Here is a 24,083-nt window from a genome sequence, read left to right as displayed (position 1 = left end):
TGACAATCGGGAAGTCCTAGGCACTGAGGCTTTTACCCACAGCGCCACCCGCGTCGCTTACACATAAATCTAGCCAAATTATGAGGGAAGTATACGAGGAGGCGTCAAGGAATCCTAAGTGGGCTCACCCTCATGGGAGCAGCCCCTTGAAGCTGGCCCTGACAACTGAGGCAGCAATCTTCTGTGCATAGGATGATGCTGTAAGGCTGAAATCTACATCACTGTTACTCATAAGGCAGCACCTTTGTGATCAACGGAGAGTAATCAACTAAATAGTTGTGATAGCCCAATAGCATTTACTCTCCATCCACCCACACCTTGCGCCATCTCCACATCTGCTCTGGAGGGTTGGGGGAACACCCAGAACAGATGTAATGGGTGTGAGAGAAAAGGAGAATGCTTCATTGCACATTGTGCTGGTAGAACATTTTGCTTCGCGCTATGTTGACTACAACCCAACTTCTTTAGCATCAGCGTATAAGCATCACTTATCCTGCCAACCCAGCAGTTTGAAAGCACGAAGTGCAAGTAGATAAATAGGTACTGCTCCGGCGGGAAGGTAAACGGCGTTTTCGTGCGCTGCTCTGGTTCGCCAGAAGCAGCTTAGTCATGCTGGCAACATGACCTGGAAGCTGTATGCCGGCTACCTCAGCCAATAAAATGAGATGAGCGAGCAACCCCAGAGTCGTCCACAACTGGACCTAATGGTCAGGGGTCCCTTTACCTTTATAAGCATTACTATAAAACTTTATTTACATTCATTAAAATTATCTGACTTTGGAATAAATGCATAGCTGATTGAGCTGGCTCTAAGAGATGCAGAGTTGTTGCTTTTTTACCTCCCCATCCCTGTGCCGTCTTTGCTCTGGAATGAACCTGTCATTAAAGCCCTAAGAAATAATAAAAATAAACAGGCAAATTCCACTCAGTTGGGAATATAGCTTATGTAAGCAGCGTGTGAAAGTTCTGTTTACAGGAGTTCACTAGGTCAAGGATCCCAGTCTTAAACCAAAAACAAATTACCTACCAACTTTTAAAAACAAATTGAACCTGGCACATTAATCAGCAAATCAACAGGTTCTCAAGGGTTTTCAGCTGATTCAATCATCAAGACACTTCAGGCCAGGGGGGTGGGAAAATACAGGAAAGAGTGAATAAAATGTTACGTGTTCCAATTGCCTTAACAAAGTACAAGCATTGCCACTGCACACTCTATACTGTGCATGGAAAGGAACTCTGGTATGTTTAGTTTTTTGCTTTGTTTTTAATGATGAAATTGCCAAATAATGATAGGGCAATAATAAACCATCTCCTACCTGGAAAACATTCTTTTTGCTAGACTTGTCTTTAGTCCATTCGATGTGAGCTCCACACAAGTCCACCCATTCAGGTTTATACCCTGCTTTCTGTTGACAAAAAAATGAGAATTAGTTATAGCAAACTTTTTCAGATAAAATCAGAAAAGATTGGCTAGGGAAACTACTATCATCTGAATACTCCAGTACAAATTTCCATATACAGTATGAGCCTACTCCTAATATCAGAATTAGAAACACTTCCACTTCCTGAGGGATAGACTACTAGAAAAATGAATGTTGGTACCTTAAGAATTCAATTATCTATGCAAAGCTTGTTTCTAAAAACTTAGAGGTGGTGTATAGTACTTTAACCAGGCTGTGCCTACTCAGTGGGACAGCTCAGGTAAGGAACAGCCACTATTATGGGCAATTAGTTCATTGCCTCAGTACCATTTAAGCCAGGCACATCAAACTTCCAGGAGACTGCAATCTACTCCCAGTATAAAAAAAACTGGCAGTGATATACCCATTGTCATTGGAGGAAGAGGGTGTGTGTGGATTGCCCAAAATTGTTTTTTGTTTTTTTTGCGGAGGACTGCCCAGAGTTGTTGAGTTTTTTGGGGTAGGATTGCCCAAAGATATCCAGCTTTTCTTTGTTAACTTTCGGTAAACTTTATTTAATCCCATGATCAATAAGGGTCCCGCAATCTACCAGGATCAGCCGGAGATCTACTGGTAGATCACGATCTACTGGTTGGACATGCCTGATTTAGATAATGCCTTTCTGTAAGGCCCTGAACACTTAGGAACAGGTTAGTAGTGCTTTAAAATGAGTTATTGATTTCCCTAGCACCATGAGTTCCTTGTTTGCTGATGGTTTGTTGTTTGTTTTTATGTTAGAAAGGGCTGTAAGTTTCAGTTCCTGAGTGCCAACCCTTTTGAGGAAGCTGCTGTCCAGCCAAGGTGAACAGAAAGAGGCCATTTCCCCTCCAACCAGCATAGCAACCAAGCATCAGAAAGGCACAACCAGGAAGGTAGAATTTGTGGAAGGCGGTGCTCTGTTTTATTACATTTTGACACATATGTAAATAATATCATTTATATAAAATCTTATTTGTGTACTGCTGTTTAATGTTTAAAAGTTTTGTCTTTCCCCCTCTGTTTAAGTCCTTTGCAGTGAGTTCCTTCAGACACCCTTAATTAAAAACATTGAGCATCATGCTTTTTTAGAATAAAAAGAAAGGAAGTTACAGGGTTCCTAGGAATGTTGTTGTTGTTTTTCAGATGCCTTAGTATTACATGAAATTAAAAATCTATTTTCAATTGAACAACTCTAATCTGGTTACTTCAAATCTTTCTTTACACCGATAACACAGAAAAAAATAATTGGTGTTTTAAAGTTAATGGACAGCACATTAGTTACCACAATGAGGTAGGTGGATCACAGTTGTAACAACAGAAGGATAAACTTTGGATCTCCTTTGAAATCTGTCAACTTTGCTGGAATGCATAAGCAAATGCTCTCTCCTTTGAGCAAATGATTATTAAACAAGGATAGTGTATTTTGTGGGGTGGAAATATTTGTAACAGTCATCCCTGCCCTACAAGGAGGTCTCTGAGAAATACACTACACTGTGATGCAGCACTTTTCCTGTATGGCATTGAGTCCCAAATTAGAGTAGAATGCCTTCAGAGGTTGCTGAAGGAAGCCTATCCACTTGAAGTGGTGGCAAACTCTTTTTTCATGGGGGGGGGGGAACCAATCATTCCATGGTGAAACCATCACATGGTTCCACCAGAAGCTAAATTAAGTCCAGTGCTGCTCAGCCCACAAGCGATCACACCAATTTGGTTGTGTGAGCAGAAATTCACATTGAGGAAGGGCTATAGCTTGGTAGCAGAGCTCATGTTTTGGAAGAAGGTCTCCGTTTCAGTCCTTACCATCTCCAGGAAGGACTGGGAAAGACTGATCTAGCTCTGTGTAAGTTGGCAAAGGAAACTGCATGCAGAAGCAGCTCAGATGTGCAAAGTACCCTTTGAAAAATGAGATGTTGCTGTTTTGTATTGGAACTGACAGTTCTGCATCCTTCCTGCTATCATTCATGATTGAGCCTTTCCATTCCCACCCAACTGCAACAATTAACATATATGCCTCCACCTGTTACCCAGCTCCTTGAACCGACCAAGAAATCCAGAATGTCTTTGTGTTTCTTATGAATCCTTCTCACTGTCCTTTCTTTACCATGATCACCTGAATGGACAGACTAAAACACCCTCACCTGCCCCAGAGCCTACCAGAATGTTATATTGAATGTATAAACTAAAGAGAGACATCTGGGCGGGGGGCGTGTTTAATTTGTCAGTATCCAGTACTGAAAAGAACACACACATCCAAAGCATTTAAAACATCTTCGTCTTTCCTCTGCTTTATGAAATTCATAGGAATCCTACACACTTCCTCCAGTAGCGTGAGTAAAAGCTATCATGAGGACTCCCTCCAACACTCAAATGTCCTTGCTTTGGGTTCTTCAGTCAGACCAATTATGTTACATCAAAGCCATTGGAAGGGACTGTGCCTGTAAATTGCTACAAGTGCCTGTTACAATGAAATCTTATTCTCCATGCATATGGATTTGGAAGGCATCTTCACTCAGTAAATTAGTGTGCAGAAGGGCTAATAACCTGAGGTAAGATACCCTCTGTTCTGAATAAACTATCTGGCGGGAGAAAAATGTATACTGTATAGTGGACTAGAATTTTATGTCAAAACGGAAATGTGTTTAAAAAGACATTTCCCTTATAGAATGTTGCTGACAACTGAATCTGAAGGATACACAGTAGTAGAGTATTTTTATACTACAGTCAGAGCAATTGATGAAAAAAACTGAAGAATACACAATTGAAAGGAAGGCAAAATTCAATGAGTCTGCAATACACATTTTAGAGGCACTGCCTGTCCGCAATGCACACCACTTTATTTTATACATCTATGATGTTTAGCAGAGTTGCACACGTGCAATGTCAAATGTAGACCCTATTCAATAGTTCTTCTTTCTCCCTGCCCTCAATTATAATTGTACAAGGGGAGACTAGGGATGAGTCCATTGGACCTGCCTCCTCCTGCATGTCCGTATCTCTCACTCACACACATATTGGGGGCTTAACTTCTCCAGCAGGGAGCCTTTTATACTTAGGTAGGTTCCCTGCATGATAAAGAAACCTCCAAGAGCAAGCTGCTAGGACCTGGCAGTGCAAATGGTATCACAAGCCAGGGCTTAAATGATTCTAGATAGTCCTAATGTACTCATGAGGTTCTGACAGACAACACACTTCAGCCAGATTACGGAGTTTCAATTTATTGATTCAATGAGCAGTTTGTAATACTATGGCTCCATTTGGAAGCAACCTTGGTCTATATGTTGCTTTATCATACTTGGATATCTTCTGAAATATATAAGGACATTGTTATTTAAAAACTAGTAATGATTAACTCAGTCCAGTTTTGTTTCTTGCTATTTCCAAATGTAACTGCATATATGTAAGGGTATGAAGGTCTATTGGAATGCACTTTTATTTCTCCCTCTATATTGTTGGAATGGAACTGTTGCACTGAAATATTTTGCTTCATTTTTTTGTTTCATTTTTAAAAGAAACGATCAATTTATACCCAGTACTTAAAACATAAATGTATTAATTCATTAATTCCTGATTATTAAGAACATATCCATCTTTGTAATAAATTGCATAATTTTCATGCCCAAAATAAGATTGCTGTGTTATTAAATTCATACCACAATGAATGAATATTACGGTATTTAATTAATGGTTGAATTCTTCAGTTCTCTAAAGTAAACAATACTTGAAAGTAAAATCAGTAAACAAATAATTTTTAATGAAATCACATGTGTACATTTGCTTCCTTTGCTCCTATCAAAAATTACAGTAGGATGAATGGTTTGCTGCAAACATCACATTAGCTGCATCAGAAACAAATAAGCTTGCCTCCATAGACTCCTTCTGGTAAAGAACTTTTTTTTCAGATTGTTAGGCATTGGGGGGGGGGGGGAGTTCTGAGCAGCTGTACTTTAGCAATGGGATAATTTAGACATTAATGAAATAATATAATGAGTTCATTGTTTTGTGGCAAAGGCTGGATCCTATGATCTGACCATTTTTTATTATCTGTTGATTGAACAGTGCCTTCATTTCTATTCCCTTAGAAAATAATAATAACAATAATAAAACCACAACAGCCAAACTGGCCTATTTGCATGCCCAAGCACATTTGTGCATTGACTGGCCCTTTCCCAAGTTTATGTTCCATTTGCGGCTGCTTGTGGTGCATAAGAAGCCACTTCTCAAAATACCAAAAGTACCAGATTTAATGGGCTGTACCACAGGGAGGTGCTATTGGAAAGGAAGGTTTGCACCTTCAATCCATGTTTCCTCCTACATCTGGACTTTGGTTAAGCCCTAAACCTGTTCCTTGGCCTCTTGACAAACCTTTTTGAACCTGCCTTTCTGACCCATGCATTCATGGTGGTGGACAACAACTTCATTGTGAAGCCTGAAAAGGGTCTTCAACGTGACTGAGGAAGTTGATCAATTTGGCATCAGTTGCTGGGGTGGGGCTAGTTGCCTTTTGGGGATGATGATGCTCCTCTGGAGGATCTAGATTAAGACTTAGTGGACTTGGAACATTGCTACTTAGACCTGAAACTGGTAGATTCCCTTGAACTGTTGTTCTGAAAGGAAGGATGTGCTGTGGCTTTCTTTTATTTTCACCAAGGAATGAAATCAGACTGTTTGAAAAGCTTACTTCTTGAAAAGATGAGCCTGCCGGTCTCAGTTGAGACCCTGGGTCCACCTTCCATTGGCATCGCTAGTGTGCATCCCACCACAGCATTAGCGGCCAGTCCTAGCAGTCACCTGGAAGATACTAAATGAAGGGTTGGTCCTAAGAGCCACCAGCAGTTCCAAAAACTCCTTTGCAAAGACTGAGTTACTAAAAAATGCCTGTATGGGCCACAGATTCAGGTTCCTGGGGGCTAACTCAATCTGTCCTTAAGCTCCTGCCCTTTTTGTTTCTCTGTGGCTGATGATGATAAGACAACCACTGGAGTATCCACTAGAGGTACTTTAAATCAGGGTGAGGAATTGGATTTGGCCAACAGGCCAAATCCCTCATTCCCCCAACTCAACTGTGACAGGTGGCTAGAACTACTACAGATCTCTGCAAAGGGGGGGGGGGGTAAACTCTGTTTGGAGGAACCAGTTCGGATTCAAATCACTTTCTTTGAATGGAACATTTCCCCACTTGGATTTAAACTGCTTCCTCTAAACAAAGCATTTTTCTCCATCATCTCCTGAAGACGTCTCCAATCTGCAAACAACTCCATCAGGACCAAAGTAGCTGCCAATCAGAGAACAAACACGCAGAAATAAAAGAAGACTTTTGAGGATCATTTTGCCCCTCCAGCCATACTCTGGCACTCAAAACACCAAAATAGATAAACTACACAGCCCACTTTTGGACTGCAAAAGGAGCACAATTAAGCAACTGGAATGCCATAATGCAGGACTTCTGTGGCCTGTGTATCAGCTTGATGATCACAATTTGTGATTGCTGTGCAATCTAAATAATCCAAGGATTTTAGGATCCAGGCAGCAATCTTGAATTCTGAGTACTGGAACTGCAAATTCATAATTAATATGGCAAGTGTTATTTAAGAATATAATGTGAATCTTATGAACAAACGTGTGACAGTATAACTTCAGGTTCCAGTCCATTTTCACTTGATACACATTTTGTTTGAAAATGGAAACATACTATGTTATCACTGCAGCATAAAAGCCTATCATATTACCAGCAAGAGATATACAACACATTTTCTCCTTCATTCCCATAATGAACCATTGAAGGAGAAGGACAAGCTTCCCTATAGCTCACAGTTCCAATGGTCAAACTAATAAAAAGCAAGGAAACAAGCAGGGGGCTCCATATCACCTAACATATCTAAATTTATTTATTGTTTCTGACTCCTGTCATATAGTGCACCTTTTTGGTCACCCATCAAACCAATACGGTATGGCAGGTTTGATCAAGCCTTGGGAAGCCATCACAATAGGGCTCTGTCAAACCTTTCCCTGTTCAGTCTATAGTGTCACTAATTTATGGATTTCTCTGTTTTTCCGGAGTCCAGAGTAGAGGAGGCTCAATCTCAGCAGCAGCTAGCACTGAAGGGAAACATGCCGTGATTATTTGTACAACATATCTGTCACATATCTGAAGGCTACAATCGAAGGGCTCCCCTCAAGGAACTTTTCCTCCCCAAAAGTATACTGAATTCTACTTTGAGGTGCATTAACTATATTAGATAGAGTCATAAGGAATATTCAGGAAATGTTAGCCAGATGTAGAATATGTCACATTTATATGAAGATAAAAATCACTTTGCTAACTTACAGTGTTTTGCTCTTTGGTAACACCCTATATTAAGGTGCCATTTATAACTACTTTATTATTATTTATGATATGCAAGTCACTTTACAGCAAGCTCAATAGCAACTTAAATTCATGTATTAAAGATGCATACACAGGGTTTAATACAATTTACGTCTTATAATATCCTTTGTAACAGATTCTCATCGCCTCATCTGTTAAGCATTTATTACTAATGCATTTTATAACATACTTTATAATACATTATTTGAGGAAGTAGTTGCATTTAGAGATCATTTCATAAATAAGAATAAAGCATTTATAACTGGCACCTTAATTTAAAGTGTTACCTCCACATTACTGGAGAGCCACTCACCATCCGTCTCACTTTGCAATTATTTTCAAAAAGCACCTCTTAATAAAAGATATGCTGAGTTCTATTTCCCCTCCTCTCTCATCTGATTAAAAGTTTATTGAGTCATTTTCTTACATCAGATCTTAGAAGTCTAAGGCTTAATAGTTCTGTGCTCTTTTATGATGCCAAACTTTATGTTCAACAACATTTCTGAAAAAGAAAAAGGCGTAAGAAAGTGAGCTGCTTACCAGATTGGCCGCGGCTGCCTGCTTGGATTCCTTGTAAAATTCTATTTTCTGACCGGTGAGAACAAGCCAAGAAGTCGTCCAGTTTTTCCTTTAAAGAAATAACAACAGTTTTATTGAAAAAGGATCAATTAAGCAAACATAGATTACTTCGTACATAAAGACAGATTCACTTTTGCAGGCCAAGCACATGTGATGCATCAGGGCTGGACTCCAGAAACCATTACTACTGCTTACCTAGAGAGGGCTGGAGCAAGGCAGGCCAGTGGTGTGGGTTGGGGATAATGATTGCAACAGTAGGACCACTAGACTGGTGAACCCCTGCAGCTCAGCCCCACCACAAGCAGCACTACTGAGCCCAGGGTTCCAAACTATTTACAGATCACGGTCATCTGCTAGAATAAAGTTTATTTGATTTTTCCAAGCTGGGCAGTCAGGCGTGCACTTAAGAACACGATCCAAATTCAAAACAGTATTCAGTACATCTCTTCTAATATTGACAGAATTGCAACTGCATGGGTTTAGCCCAATGGTTTGGTAGCTCAGATGCTGTGTCCAAACAGCTACAGCTTTATCCTTAGTTATATTTACAAGTCTGGTTCAGTAGTCTGATTATGACAACTATGCTTTCTAGGTTGCTCTACTGCAAGACCAATTCACAGCACAGCAAGTGGTAGGAAATCAGGATGAAACAAAGTAGAAGAATAAAGGAAAGAGGATAATGAGCTATCAAAAGAGCTGAAGAAACTAGTTCTATAGGACTACTTAATGCTTTGCATTTTTTAAAGATATACGGCATTTAAGAATATATATAAACATCTGATATGTATTTTTAAAAACCCATGCATATAATAGATGCATACACTTAGAGAGTCTTCCTTGCTGAGTCTTCTTTTGTTGGCAAACCAAGTTTGCCTCTGTGTAATGAGTGAAATTCTGCTAAAGCTGTCACCTCAGTCTTAAACTCTTTATAGCAAGATCTGATTTAAATGTTTAGCTTATTTGGGACAGTAGTAGTCTCATGCAGCCGTATCACCTCATATTTCATGGGGAAAGATGCCCTGTTTGAAATTACCATCAAATTCAATCTGCAGACTTGTGTGAGCCATGTTAGAGCTCAAGTGCTTTAATTCACCATTTGAAGGCAATTATAATGGATTTCAAAGATGATAATGTTGCATCGTTTGCAACTTGTTGATTACAAAGATTTGCCACAATGCAGCACAAAATTAAGTGGACATAAACCACTGAAATCAATTGGCTCAAATGTATTTAAGTCTGCCTTGGCTTCAGTAGTGGTGCATATGGTGGGCTTGCTGGGCTGGGAGGTGGCAAGGTCAGGACCACAGGTGTACTGGCAGGAGCACCAGACTGGCCCCTTCAGGGCTACCACTCCAACCCAACCCCATCCAGGTAAGCAGCAGCAGCCCTGGTGTTAGGAGGGTGGCTCTGCAGTTCTGCTGCAGTAGATGTACTGCTATTGCTTGAATATTGCCATTTACTACAAGTGGAAATAATTAAAATGAATTTACTTCCAAGTAAGGGGATTTACAGTTGTACTCTCTCTCGTGTCTCAAGTTGGCATAATAAGTAGAACACTTTCACTGAAGTCCATGCAAAGGTTCATGTTTTGCTAGAGCAAGGCCCATCACGGTTTGTCGTCATTTTGTAAGCAGAGACAATTTTTTCACTTGTTTCTTTAGACTGAAAAGCAAAATAGAAATATCCAGCGACAGTCTGAGAAAGTTGGGACAATCAGTACTGCCACTCCAGATATTTTACTTCTGGTCCATCATTTGAATAGGATTAATGCATGCCAACCTAGCAGTTCAAAAGCACCCCTGGGTGCAAGTAGATAAATAGGTACCGCTTTATAGCGGGAAGGTAAACGGTGTTCCGTGTGCTGCGCTGGCTTGCCAGATGCAGCTTGCCATGCTGGCCACGTGACCCAGAAGTGTCTGTGGACAGCGCTGGCTCCCGGCCTATAGAGTGAGATGAGCGCACAACCCTAGAGTCTGGCAAGACTGGCCCGTACGGGCAGGGGTACCTTTACCTTTACCTTTAATGCATGCTAAATATGTAGATCCTATCCTGTACAGTGGTACCTCGGGTTAAGTACTTAATTCGTTCTGGAGGTCTGTTCTTAACCTGAAACTGTTCTTAACCTGAAGCACCACTTTAGCTAATGGGGCCTCCTGCTGCCGCCGCGCTGCTGGAGCACGATTTCTGTTCTCATCCTGAAGCAAAGTTCTTAACCCGAGGTACTATTTCTGGGTTAGCGGAGTCTGTAACCTGAAGTGTATGTAACCTGAAGCATATGTAACCCAAGGTACCACTGTAGAAGCCACTTTGCAAAGTGGGAAGGCAGAGACAAACACCAGAACTTAGATGTTTTTAAGATCCAGTTCATGTATTACTGCAGTGGGTTTCTGTAGTCCAGTTCAGTAATATATTAAAGTAATGAATGTCAGGATTACATTAGCCTGAACTTCTATTCCTAACTAAAGAATGGACTGTGGCACAGTGTTTACCACATATGGACATGGCATACTTCCTACCTTTAGATTTCTGTCTGTCATACAGTGGTACCTCGCAAGACGAATGCCTCTCAAGATGAAAAACGCGCAAGACGAAAGAGTTTTTCGTTTTTTGAGTTGCTTCGCAAGACGAATTTCCCTATGGGCTTGCTTCGCAAGACGAAAAATGAAAACGTCTTGCAAGTTTGTTTCCTTTTTCTTAAAACCGTTAATACCCTATGGGAAACTGTGCTTCGCAAGACGAAAAAATCGCAAGACGAAAAAACTCGCAGAACGAATTCATTTCGTCTTGCGAGGCACCACTGTATATGAGTTTCATTACTTCCTCTTGTTTTCTGAAATACTGGCACATAAAAAAACACATTTCCTTAGTTGTTGTTTTTTAAGTACATATTCACGGAGGTGGGGGGGGAGGTCCAAAATATTATTCTATGCAAAAGATTCCAGAGCACTGGTATTCATTGGGTGGATTGGCATCCCAGAGGAGCATTGTACCCTAGGCTAAGGTGAACTGAATCAGTAGCACCAGCTTTGAGGTTTGTTAAGAAAAAGAGGGATACTAAGGCAGAGGGTAGCTTGGAACCTTCCAAATGTTGTTAGACTCCAACTTCCATCAGCCCCAGTCAGCATGGCCGGTGGTATCAAATGATGAGAGTTGTAGTAAAATAACATCCAGAGGAGTAAATTTTCCCTTGCCCTGGGTTAAAAAAGAAAAATGGAACTATCACATGCAAAGGACAGCATACTCTAGTATTGCTAACATTTATGTAGAAATACATGTCTTTAGCATTACGAAATATACATACAATTCCATATAGAGTCAGGGGTGGGGGTTTTTCTGTCTTAGAAAAAATCAGTTCAGCAAAAGGTAAAATATACAGCTGGACATATGGTGTGACTGCAGCTTTTGATCTTTGGATTGCCAGTGAAGTTTTGGGTTTTTTTGAAATAAAAGTTAACCTAACAAAATTGATTAAATACATTTTAAAGAATGACACCATGTTGAGGTTTGTCTGGTGGCCCCAACGTGACAGTTTAGCAACAGATTAAAAGGAGACAAAATCAGTTAGAATGCTGCATCAAAACGATGCAAGAGAGAGAGAGAGAAAACCCCTGCAACTCTCAGATATAAAACACCTGTAAACTGTTTTCATGCAAAAAGATAAATATGAACTACACAGCTGCATAAAACATAATGTCAAACTTCAAGCAGCTTTTTGTAAACTAAAAGCAATGAACTTCTACAGCTTTCTCCTTGTGACCACTGTATTTGCATTCTGGCAAATGGACACCTGATGGCAGCACACTATAAGACCAACACAGTTTGCATTGATTGCTATATGTTCTTAGAGAAGCAGGGACTTAAGTTTAAGTGGGTAATTCTAGGTTTATAACAAAACTTATGACACCTCCATTTCTGCCCCCCCCCCCCCAATGTTTAACCACAGGAGCAGGAAGATCAGGCATTGTTTTCCTGTACTGGGCATGAAGAGTTACTAATAGATTCCACACATCTTTTATTTTGTATAAATGGCAAAAGCATTCTCAAAAATAGCATAAGCAGATTTAGACAACATTTAATTTTGCAGACATGCTTCACTTCTTCACAGAGGGGCCAGATCCAAATAAGGAAAAGGGCTCATACACCTTTAATAGTTGTGTGGAAACGAGAATTTCAGCAGGCGTGCTCCCTCTCTTTCATCTGGCTGCCCTAAAGATTCTTGGAATAGGATGAAGTCTTGAGTTAAGATTCATGTGAGCTGAGTTGCTTGACTAGGTTCAAGCTCCTCTCGGCCACACGGATTGCACTGAGTGACTCCCCTTCCTTATCCCTTGATAAGGGACTTATCCCTTGAGGCTCTTGTGGGGGGGAAAGGAGAAGGACAAATTCCCACCCTAAGCTTTACTTGTACAACGGGCAAGGTAAAATACATGCAATTAATAAATAAAATGGTCGAGCAGTCATTTGATTAGAACAGGGGCACTCAATACAGTGCCAATTTTGGACCCACCAGCCCCAGCCTGTATAGTCAATGGTTGAAGATGGGAGTTGGGAGAGGACAATGGTGGCTACTCCTTCATTAGAAAAAGGTTATTCGACCCAAGTGAGAACCCAGGAGTTTAGTGACTATATAAACCAATTTAAATGTTCACTTACTCTGGTACTACAGTCTTCTCACAGAACAATACTACTTCAGTTTTTCCTGCAGAGTTGGTTGTTCGAAAGGGTCTCCTGACATGAAAATGGTGCTCTACGTAAAAACTTAACTCTTCAGAGAGATAGCTACCTGCCTCCTGCACTCCATTCTCCAAGTGAAAACTAAGATACTATATGTCCATAAGACTGTACGGCCTCAGAAAGTAAATACAGTGAAATCAGCTGTAAATTACCACAGTCACTATGAAGAAATACAGCCGTGACAATCCAGATTCCAGACACAGAATTTTTGAGTTGAAGTTGCCTCAAAAATCTGCTAATCCAGCCTCTGAATCCCAATATATTTTCTACACTCAATAATCACTAATTACTAATGACATTTCCACCTCCAGTTTGAAAAGCAACGATTTCCCTTCCCCTCAAATTACGGTCTGGGCAGAGTGATCCATGTGCTTGCCACTGCCAGTTTCAAGTCCTCTGCCTGAGGCTGAGGGCAGAAGTGGCACAAGAACTGCAGCTTGCTAATACAGCACCTATTATGAAAACACAGCAGGATGCACTTATTTCTAAAAGATTCCCCAGTTTAATTCTTTTCTTTTTAAAGGACTCTGTTTGGGGGCTTTTTAAAACAACAACAACAACATTGGGAGGGTTAAAACTTAAGAAAATGAAAATCTAGCCAGTGTAAACAGTGTAGCCAGGGCAAAACAAGAATTGCTACAATTAAAGATAATGAATCAGTATCTTGTTTCTGCTTCCACTGAAATCACTTTAAAAACAAAAAAGGCACCCAATGGATAAAATACATTATTTTGTGAAACTTTTACCATAATCGAACCCCAATGTTCTTAAACTATGTATTTGCTGCAGATTAATAACATAGAAATATATTACCCTTCCTAATTTATAATACAGAAGAAAGACCCATGAATTCTGTGTACCATATGATGTCACCTTATGAAATTACTATGATACTTTGAGCTTAGTCTGCAGGTCAGGCTCTTATAGCTACCCCTTCAAGAGATAATGAGCTTTCTAACACTTTTGCTTATACTGTAAGTTTTGGTTATTGCCTCATACCTTTGCTTCTTGCCTCCATCTGCAATTTTAGCTTTTAGAAGACACCCTTCTTTGATTACCTGCAATAAAGAAGAAACATATGCTAAATCTTATTTGTGCTTTCAGGTTTCCCTACACTGGCATACTGCCAAAGAAACTAGTTCCCACCCAATTGTTTTAATATATGTTCACAAATGCAGCTTAAACCTAGTTGAGCTGTGCTCCCCAGCTAAGGCAGGTATTATGTGTTGAAGGGCTTGTTACAAAGTCTTAAAAAACGAACAGAAATGAAAACAGAAATGTTGCAAGAAAACGTATCAGTGAAGGGCCGGGAAAAGCAAAAGGCATCCTTTAGCAGCAGCTAGCAGCCATGTATCTTAGCAGGACCCACCGGTAGAAACACTTGCCCTAGGATCCAACAGTGGATAGCTACAAGCCACCATATGAAATTTCTCATAGTGGCCTAGAAGATTCTGAACTTTGGTCTGAACAGGTGCAGAATATAGGGCTTGAGACTGCCCAGAGCCCATGAAACAAGACAGGATACAGAAATTAACACCACATTGGTTGGACTACTACCTCACCTCTGCTTATATTTGAATCCAGGTCTGCACAATTTACGAACTTAGACAGAGCCACCAGCCCTGTGTGGTGGTTCTCCAAAGCCTCAATAAACCTATTGAGAAATTCCTTGGCTTTTTCTCCCCAGGACTGCCAAAACAAGGAGTTTGTCAGCCTACTAGCAGGCTACAACACTGGACCTGTGTGCTGCATTCAACTACAGTGGGTCACTTCAGTTATTCAGGCCTGGCTTAGAGATGCAGGCATTTTATTACACTGCTGCACAATTTTATATAAGGTTATCTGTTGCCATAAAATAAGTTATTAAGTTTAAAATACACTTTTTAATTAAAATATGCAAACAGTCCATAAAAGATTCATATATAATATTGTTTGTTTTCATTATATGTAAGCCAAATTTTGGAATATAAATATGAAAACGTATGTTACAGTATCAGGAGCATACTCTGCATTTTTATGAACAGCTGAGATTTTGGAACATGTTGGGAAACGCATATGCTACATAACACACGTTCTTCATGAGCTCCTGAAATTTTTGGAAGCACAGGCTATAGGTACTAATGCATAGATTTGTGTATGTTGGACCATATTTTCAGTACTGAATGCCGAAGAAAAAAATGGATCACCCAAAGAACTGTTCCTCAATAAACAGATTGTTGCTCCACTCAGAATCAGGTTGTTGCTCCATAAAGCAATGCAAGGATTTTTTGATCATGTTCACATAAATCATCCAGCCTTCTCCCACCCCATGGCACCAAGATTATAGCAAACATCTGGCCTGTTCCCCTTCTCATTCTGTACCTTACATATGCACACTGTTCTTGCCAGGATACGTACAAGGAAGGAAGTTATTTTCCCCTGGCTAAAATGTGAATTGGAGATGGCTCCTGTTTACCATCCAAGCTTCAGATTAGTTTCTCTGAAACAGATCCCAATTTTGGTCATTTCCCCCTCTTGCCGAAGTAGTTTATTCCAATGGAAACAGGCAACAACCAGAAATTGCAACTCTGGGCTGACACAGTTGTAACAGTGAGGAGGCAGTGAGCCACAGAATTACATGCTCTCTTCCCACAGTCCTTTTCTTTGAACCTTTGACACATGACCAGGCCTCAGAGGTTGGAAACATTACGTCAAAACTGCACCAGAGAAAGACACGTGTGTTTTGCATTGGTGAGCATCTGTTCAAATGTCTTCATCACAATCCTTCCAGGAGGATTCAGGTTATCGTTTCATTCCTTCCACAGATGGATGGCATGAGATTACTGAACATGAAATGTCCTTACAGCATTTGCTATCTTTTCTGCCTCAATAAATATCCATCATTTGTTTGGGGGTGTTGTTTTTTAGCTGTACTGTTCCTGCACCTTTCTAGATGCAGAAAGGTTGAGGGAGCAATAGCCCTGAACATAAACGAGCACAGAAATAAGGCAGAAGAATTCAAGGACTCTGTATAGGGGCGAAGGAAAGGATAAAATGACATGCTTTTATTGCTTTATGCTTGTTCATATTTCATGCAGTTAATGCATCTATGTGACTATGCCGTGCAATATCTCTATAGATGTTATCTGTGTGCTTGAATATTTTACATAATGGCAAGGAAAAAAATTATGAAGTCGGTATAAAAAATTATTCAGAAGTCTTACTGAGAGCAGTGGGGCATTGATTTAAAGAAGGTCTGTTTTCTGGAGCATGACTGGATAGGAGGAAGAATTGCCTGGAGAATGGAATGTTATGGTAAGAGGGAAGGGGAATCTATTGGAGGGCAGGACGCTGGGGAAGGAAGGAGCAGTTGGGATATGTCAGCTAAATGGGTGGAGGCCAGTGTAGAGGGCGGATGAATTTCCTAGATTAGGAAAATGTTCAGGAGATGAGATCTCCTATTCAAAAGGTTCTCCGTAAAAGCAAAGCAACAAATAAATTCACACCATAAACCATACTGCACTGATCCAAAAACTTAGTTTGATATTTATTTGTTATTTATACAAATAAACATCTGCTAAATAGTTAATTCTGAGGTCTCTCTCATACAGTTCACATTCTGAGGCCTTGAACATCTACCTGAAAGCAAAGAATTCATAGCAGGATGGTGACAACTGCAATCTAGATCTGAGGTTTGGAAGTTAGACCCGTAGAAGAATTTTATCTTGCTGGCAAGAAGTTTCTGTGCATATACAGAGCACTACTGCCAACAAAGGCTTCCATGGCCCAATTCATACATAAGTGCAACAGTATGGTAGAAATTGACCTGTGGTCTTGTTTTATATACTCTTCTTGGGTAATATTTGTATTGAGGAACCATGTGAGTATGGACAATGACATACTGACTTTCCAAGGCCACATTGTTCTCCAAGGGACCAGGCAACATTTATATGAGAAGAATTTTAGGTGTTTCAAATTTCACTATATTTGCTGAGCTGTGCTGTACTGGAGGGAGGATGGAGAAGGTGGTGATGGCAAAGACTGCCTAGGCATGAACCAGAAGGAAGAAGCTTTCTCTCTATTCAGCCACACCACTAGGGAGCCAACCAAGCATGCGGGTTCATTCTCGGGACTTGGCATGGTGGTGCCAACTAATTGGGACCAGCATGCTACTGCAGACATGCTGTGCCAGCAGAACAAGAGAGTTGGACGCACATTGGCAGCAAATCCAGACTTATCTCTATCTGAGAGTTTCTCATCTACTTTAGGAACCATAGTGCAAGTGGAAACGGGGAACACACCAGGACTATTTTTTCTACAGGTTTTCTACAGGTTTATCCCTGCTCCTCACTGAGTAGCAAACTCTTCAGAAAGCAACTTCATGCCTAGCATTTTCTCTTGATTTTATTCATTTTGCTAAACACATCCATTTTTGGATAAGCAATGTCATCATGTAATAAATATCTATTAGTATTGCTGAAATGTCAGCTTTAATTTTCTTGAGTTAATGGGTAATTGAAATTGTATATCATTCACCACAATGGTTTGTAGATTCCAAAATTATTCTTTTCACTGTTTAACCAACCTTCCCCCAAATCTTTAGTTCTCTTTACCCTATTAATATATTGAGGCATCTGCAGCCCTAAGTACTTACCCTCCAAAAAACATGCATTACATTTTGATTAATGAAATCTGAAGTAAAGAACTACATCAATAAATTGTAAATTTTGTAATACAATTGCTTACCGTTTGCTCCAGTGGGCTGATGAACTCAGAAAGTGTTAAATTGTGTTGGGAATGATTCCTTCTATGACGGGATATCTGAAAATGCATTCATTTACAAGTTAGAACCTGCTAGCATCAAATCAAACAATGCTGAACAAGGAAGGGTCGATTGAAAGTAACTTAACAGAACATACGCAGTTTGCTCTGCGCTAAGTGCTAAGAATCTGCATGCTAATTACACTGACACGCAGCCTTCTTTATTTATAACATTTTATCCCTCGCTACCTCTAGTAATAATAATTCCGTGTTTAATGTGCCTGCTCAGTAACCCTTTCAATAACTCTTTAAAGTCGGTCGGTATTGTATTGAGATAGTCAAATACCCCTCAGTTCAAGTCATAGATGGACTCTGAAAACATTTCTGAAAAGGTTGGACAATCGGTTATTTCCAAGCCAAGTTACAAGCTTTGTTAAATGCAATTGCTCTCCCAATTGCCACTGAGAGAAAAGCATCATTCCCAGCCCCGTTATCTCCTAGCTTCCCCCCAACTGCATCACCTCCACTACATTTTACCTGCCTGCAATGTTGGCAGCTGTGACAGCAGCAGGTAGGTTCTTCTTCCTTCCCTAGTGCTACACATATGAATTCCTGCTATGGGAGCTCTCATGTAATTTAGCACCTTCTTTTCTATTTGTGGATTATGCTCCCCCCCACCAAAAAAAGAGCTTGCCATATGTATTTAAAATATGTCAATGAAATTTAAGGAAAGAGGGAAAGAATCAGAGGTGCTTTGCTCTAAGTTATTTATTAATACATTTACATCTTTCACTTCTCTTCCATGGCACAGGTCCTGGCCTCCCATCCAGGCACTGATCTGCCTGAAGGGTGGAGGTGATGCTACCTCCTTGTCATTTTATGTAAGTGAACCAAAATAAGAAACTATTTCTTGGTAGATTTTAATTGTGCTTTGTTTTAAAAGGAACCACAGTTTGCCATGCGGGACTGAAACACATAAAGAAATGTGTTATTTTTATCCAAAACAGAAATAATCAGTAAATTTTGACTGGTTTTTTAACTAGGCTCCCTGTCTTCTTTCATAGTAAAACACAGTTAACAAGAAGCCATAATATATGCTGTTTATATGTAAATGTCGGACTCTACAAAATGTTCATAATTAATCCAGAGGGCCTCCCTCAAAATATACTTTAAAATATTATGATCCCATATTTTACGGCACACACTGCTTTCATGTTTATTTGTAAGCACTAACGTTTTAAGCCCTGAAACCTACATCTTAGAAAGTGCTCTACTCTCCCAGTGATAGCTAATGAGCTTAATGAATTACCCATTCTAAATTTAATACCAACGTTTCACAGAGAAAACAGATAAAACAGTCTCTGTGATTCAAAAGTTTCGCTGACCTATTTATGAGGAATATCACTTAACAATTTCATTAGAAATGAGTAACAGCTGGTGACATGGCTGTGTCCTAAAGTGTTTTTCTCTCTTAATATTCTGCATCTTAAGCAATCGAGCCTTCATAAGAAATACTTTCGTTAGTGGCAGTCCCTCCTTTGGGGAGAAAAAAATGTCAGACCACATTTCCTGTATTTTGCAATCTTGTTTTCAGGAGTGTCATGCTCCCGTTTTATTAGCATGTAGGGTAAACAAGAATGATTTGCTGATGCTGTTGAGAGAACTTCTAAGATGTCAGACTTTCCATTTAGATTTTGGATAGAACTTTAATATTAATACAAACTGAGGCATGTGTGTAAATTCAAAATAAATTAGTTCCATTTATCTCCCCTCTCCATATCTTTTAATGTTATACAGATCTGGTGCTAATATTAATGCTACAACATCCCTATCTAAACTATTCAGGTCTATATCATTTTTATTCTCTCAAAGATCCCCACTCTTAATTATACTTTTACATATAACATAGCAGATAAAGTTGTGAGATCATTTCTCTACCCAGAATGAAAGAAAATGACCTCCCAGCATTCCTTGGGGGTCAATAAATGATACTCCATCAGTGATTCAAAGAGAATACGTTGGGAGTGATCAAGCTAAAGTGAAGCACTTTAATGCTGCAATTTTAAGCCGAGGGAAAACTGGACGTTCTGCACACACACACAGGCGTATGTTGTGTATTCTTGATTTCAACAGATAAGTGAAAAGTGAGAAGTGTTATAACATTGTGGGCAGTGCTTAAAAAGGAATATTAGTGACCTCCCTCAAAGAGCTATCATGAGAATCAATAAAAATTATGCACATATACACTATGCTTATATATCAGTGTGTCACCTTTCTAATATAGTATATCCATTTTAGACAATGTATTGGCACTGCTATGTATAGATGTTGATACTAGACAAAAGAAAGATAGAAAAATGACGATTTCCCACAGACTAATAATCTAATCTGAAAAATTGTTGGTCTAGCATATGAGTACTTAGGATGAGGCCTGCCAATGTCACTGTGCTAGTGTAATGACCCCAAAATGATATCACACTCATGTTAACAATAATGTTGTGCTGTTAACACTCCGAGCAGGTATGATATTTTAAGATTCGGGCATAAGGGATAGTGCATGGTCAAACCCTTGGGATCTCTCCCATTTTCCACCACATATTCTAATAATCTCAATCATTTCCACTAAGCTTCAAGTATTAAGAAAGTCTGAGAAACCTTCAGAAGGTTCCTTTTCGGGAAAGCTGGCTTATCAGCAGTTTTATGATTTGATGAACGTTCTTCAGTCAGCAGCAATGTCACCTGAAGCATTAAAAAGTCCACACACTAAGCGCTTGCAAGTCTATGGGCAAATCTGGTTTTGTTAAATTCAACCTCAGCAACTTTCCCCTCTTCCCTCCCCCCTCCCCCCAAGTTAGCTAAAGGGTATAACAATACTGCTAGATTTCTCCTAGCATCCAGGAATGAAGTCATTGTCAGTTTCTGCAAAGGCAGAATTTCTGCAAAAATATGCCAGTTATCCTGAAGTAAACCAAGGGTTGACAATGTAACTTTATGGCGAACAGCTTTGTGAAAAGCAAAATGGAACAAATGCATGTAACTTAGGGTTACCAAGAATCAGAACACAACTGCAACATGTTCCAAGAATGAGGGCTACCAGGGTTATTGGAACAAGGAAGTAGCTCCTAGTGAAAAAGAATGATATTGCAGTGGAATAATACTGGGTCCTTAAGTAGAACAAGTAAAAGGAAGTTGCTTTCACTCCTGCTTGGAACTAGAACTTTTAGCCACACGTTGTTTAATAAAGAAGCTGGACTGTACATTTACTGTCTGAGTACTATATCACATTCCTTTGTTTGAATCTGTAAACGTCAGATTTTTTAAAAAACAACAACACAGATCTGTGTTACATTCTCCTTCCTTACGTCTCCTTTTAAGTACACTGCCCTCTGTACACAGTTCAGTTCCCTAGTGTGTGTAAGAATAATGATAATGGCTTTGCTTGCCTTGACCCTCAGTTCAGTTATAAATCAAAACCTTATAGACCTTTTAACAGAGTAAGAGAGCCTTCCTTCATGCTCAAGCCTATGGAGGTACTTCCCTCCCAATCCTGCAAGATATCAATGAAATTTATTATAAACAGTCCCAACTTAATCTGGATAATGAGCAGTATAATATCTTAAATAAAAGAAAATCAATATGTGTTATTGCACACATATTGCACTGAACCAGAGCCCTGATTTAAGAGTCCTGAACAACAAGCATTGCTTGTGAGTAACCCCGCAAGGGATTGAAAACCTTGAGCAGTGGTCCAATATATTTTAGTTAGTGTATACATTCTCACTTGCACCTTCTATGCACCTTACTTCATACCATGGATTAATTGGATTACATTGCTTGGAGCACATCTGTATGTAGATGCATGTTACAGCCTTATTGATCTGCTCGCACTGTTATGTATGTTAATTGTCCTAGCAAACCTCAGCAGAATCAAGTGCCAGATGTCTAGATCTGACTAGTTTTTCAGAATATTGTGTGACCCTCTGGATGACTGCATGAAAGAAGAACTGCTCCTAATGTGCCATGTCACAATAGCTGAATCAGGGCAATGGCTTGCTATAATGGTATGGGGTTGCTCGTGCATAAGTTGCCGCCTCTCCTGGCTATGTTGCCTTGGTAAACCTTTCTGTCTGGACAGCCCTTCAATTTGTGGCTGCCTCAGTCGCTAGCAGAATCCGTCAGTGGGCGTTTCTTAAACCCTTTCCAACATAAAAGTTGTTTGACACCCAGTCTCCTCCTACTTTCTCTGCGCGGAAGTCTTCTGCGCAGGGAGGGCGTGGGTAGCGGAGGACCAGTGCTCTCCCCGCTGGTGTCCGGTGAAGAGTCTGGGAGCCCTCTCGCCGATTCCCCCATCTGCCCCTCCTTATTCCTGGTGTTGCACTGAATTGCTTCCCCATCTGCTGAGCTGCCTCTCTCCCTGCTGGGCCCTTCTCCAGCATCATTAGAGAGCCTTCCCTCCACCTCTAGCTCCGATGTCAGTTCCTTGACACTTACTTTGTATTTTGGTTGCTGTTGCAACTAAAGCCATAAGGTTGGAGGTATACATATAAATCAATAGGTTCTCCTATAAGATTGGGTCAACTTATAAAAAGGAGCAAGACATGGTGGACACATTTAATGATCTGGGAACACCTAATGCTGTGGTGCTTATGTGCTCTGTACTTTCTAAAGGAAAATTAGGGTATACGTCTGATGATACAGCACATAATTTTTGAAATTCACTTCTGCAAGATGGGATGGTGGCTAATATCTTAGATGGCCTAAGGGACTGGTCAAATTCAGAGCCCAAGCTTATTGATCACTGAATAATAGCTGGTGGGAGTGGGCAACAGAAAGGAAGAGCCTATGGTTTTCATGTCCTGCCTGTGGACTTCCTGAAGGGACATGAGAGGCCACTTTGGGGAACAGGATACTAGACTATATAGGCCAGGGGTCATATTTTGTTTTTATTATCTTAGTTACAACAAAATGATAAGCTATATTCTTAGTTCCCTGACTCAATTCATTCCTTTTATGAAACACTGCTATTCTTTTGTCACATCCTTCTTGTATGAGGCTTAAAGCAATACACATGAGGTTCTCATTTGGTCTCTCTCACAAGTGTAGGCCCGACCCAAATCTGCTCAGTTACAAATGTGAAATTGTATCAGTCATCTTAGAGCCAGGTCATACATTATAGGCAATATGTAGAATCAGCCTGAACCAATCTTCAGAATGGCATAATTACAGTAGTATGTAGAGCTGCTTACTCTATATACGTATAGGCTTACTCTGTCTTATGTTGAGCTTTCCTGCCATTACTAAGAACGTATGGTTGTAGGACATGATTCCTATGCAGCCATTTCACATGGGAAATTGAGCTACAAGTTATAGGCATGAAACAACTAAACCTAGTGGAAAATGCTGCAAATGAGTTTGCTATGAAAGACATAACATATAAACTAGTGCATGAACTTATAATCAATCACATCCTAGTTGTACTTGACTTTCTGTTGCTGAAGCCTTGAATCTCAGCTTCATTTTCTGATTTTTACAATGATTTTTTAAAATTTTCTCATAAAGTTTCCATGGCACTTAGCCAGGTTTATTGGTTGAGTTTTAATAAGCATTAATATAGCATGTTTCAAAATGTTTAACTCATCTTTTAAAAAACAGGTCACAGTAACTCCCATTTTACAGATAGGTAACGGAAGTTAAAGAATCATCAAGTTCAAAGACCATCAAGAACAGAATATGAAGAGTGGTTTCCCCAGGTTCAAGTCCAATACCAAAGCTGTTGGCAAAAGCAGCAGCAGTTTTCTCTCCCATTGTGTCCTGTTATATCAAACAATTAGATACTAATAAAGTGATCTAGCTAAGGACAACTCATTTGCTGGGCTGAGAACTGCATCCATAGTATTCACATTCTTATGCACGCATTCATACTCGCATACAACTAGAGCTGCAGAATAGGGCATAACAACGTTCCCAGTGTATTTAAAATGACACATTGGAAAATGTGATAGCTCCACCAGAAGGGTGTTTCAGTTCTGCTGGAATGTTGCCCTTTTTGAAAGTTTTTACCATTCCGGGAGCTGAAGAGTTAACAAGAATGCTACAAACTGCTGGCTAATATCTACTGAGAAATGCCCTTGTGTTAGTGGTATTTTTAATACTCCTTGCCCTATATTTATTCCCCTCTAGTGGATGCTTCATTAGTGCTTCTTTTTATCTCGCCTGCCTAATTCATT

General features: G+C 39.9%; 1 protein-coding gene across 15 annotated transcripts in view; it reads right to left on the bottom strand.

Annotated features, from left to right (window-relative positions):
* The window catches only part of ARHGAP15 (Rho GTPase activating protein 15), a 379,294-nt gene that overhangs the window by 322,565 nt on the left and 32,646 nt on the right, over positions 1–24,083 (bottom strand). For all 15 annotated transcript variants that reach the window (XM_081008190.1, XM_081008185.1, XM_081008181.1 and 12 more), the window contains 4 exons: positions 17,842–17,916; positions 14,116–14,174; positions 8,344–8,431; positions 1,317–1,406 (listed from right to left, as the gene is read on the bottom strand). In XM_081008190.1, coding sequence (XP_080864316.1) covers positions 1,317–1,406; positions 8,344–8,431; positions 14,116–14,174; positions 17,842–17,916 — 312 coding nt within the window. The remainder of the gene's footprint in view (positions 1–1,316; positions 1,407–8,343; positions 8,432–14,115; positions 14,175–17,841; positions 17,917–24,083) is intronic.

This window comes from Podarcis pityusensis (genome assembly GCF_964106645.2).
Source record: "Podarcis pityusensis genome assembly, chromosome: 1".
In the NCBI taxonomy this organism is placed as follows: domain Eukaryota; kingdom Metazoa; phylum Chordata; class Lepidosauria; order Squamata; family Lacertidae; genus Podarcis; species Podarcis pityusensis.
The sequence above is the reverse complement of the archived record's forward strand: the minus strand, read 5'-3'. Positions and strand labels throughout refer to the sequence as shown.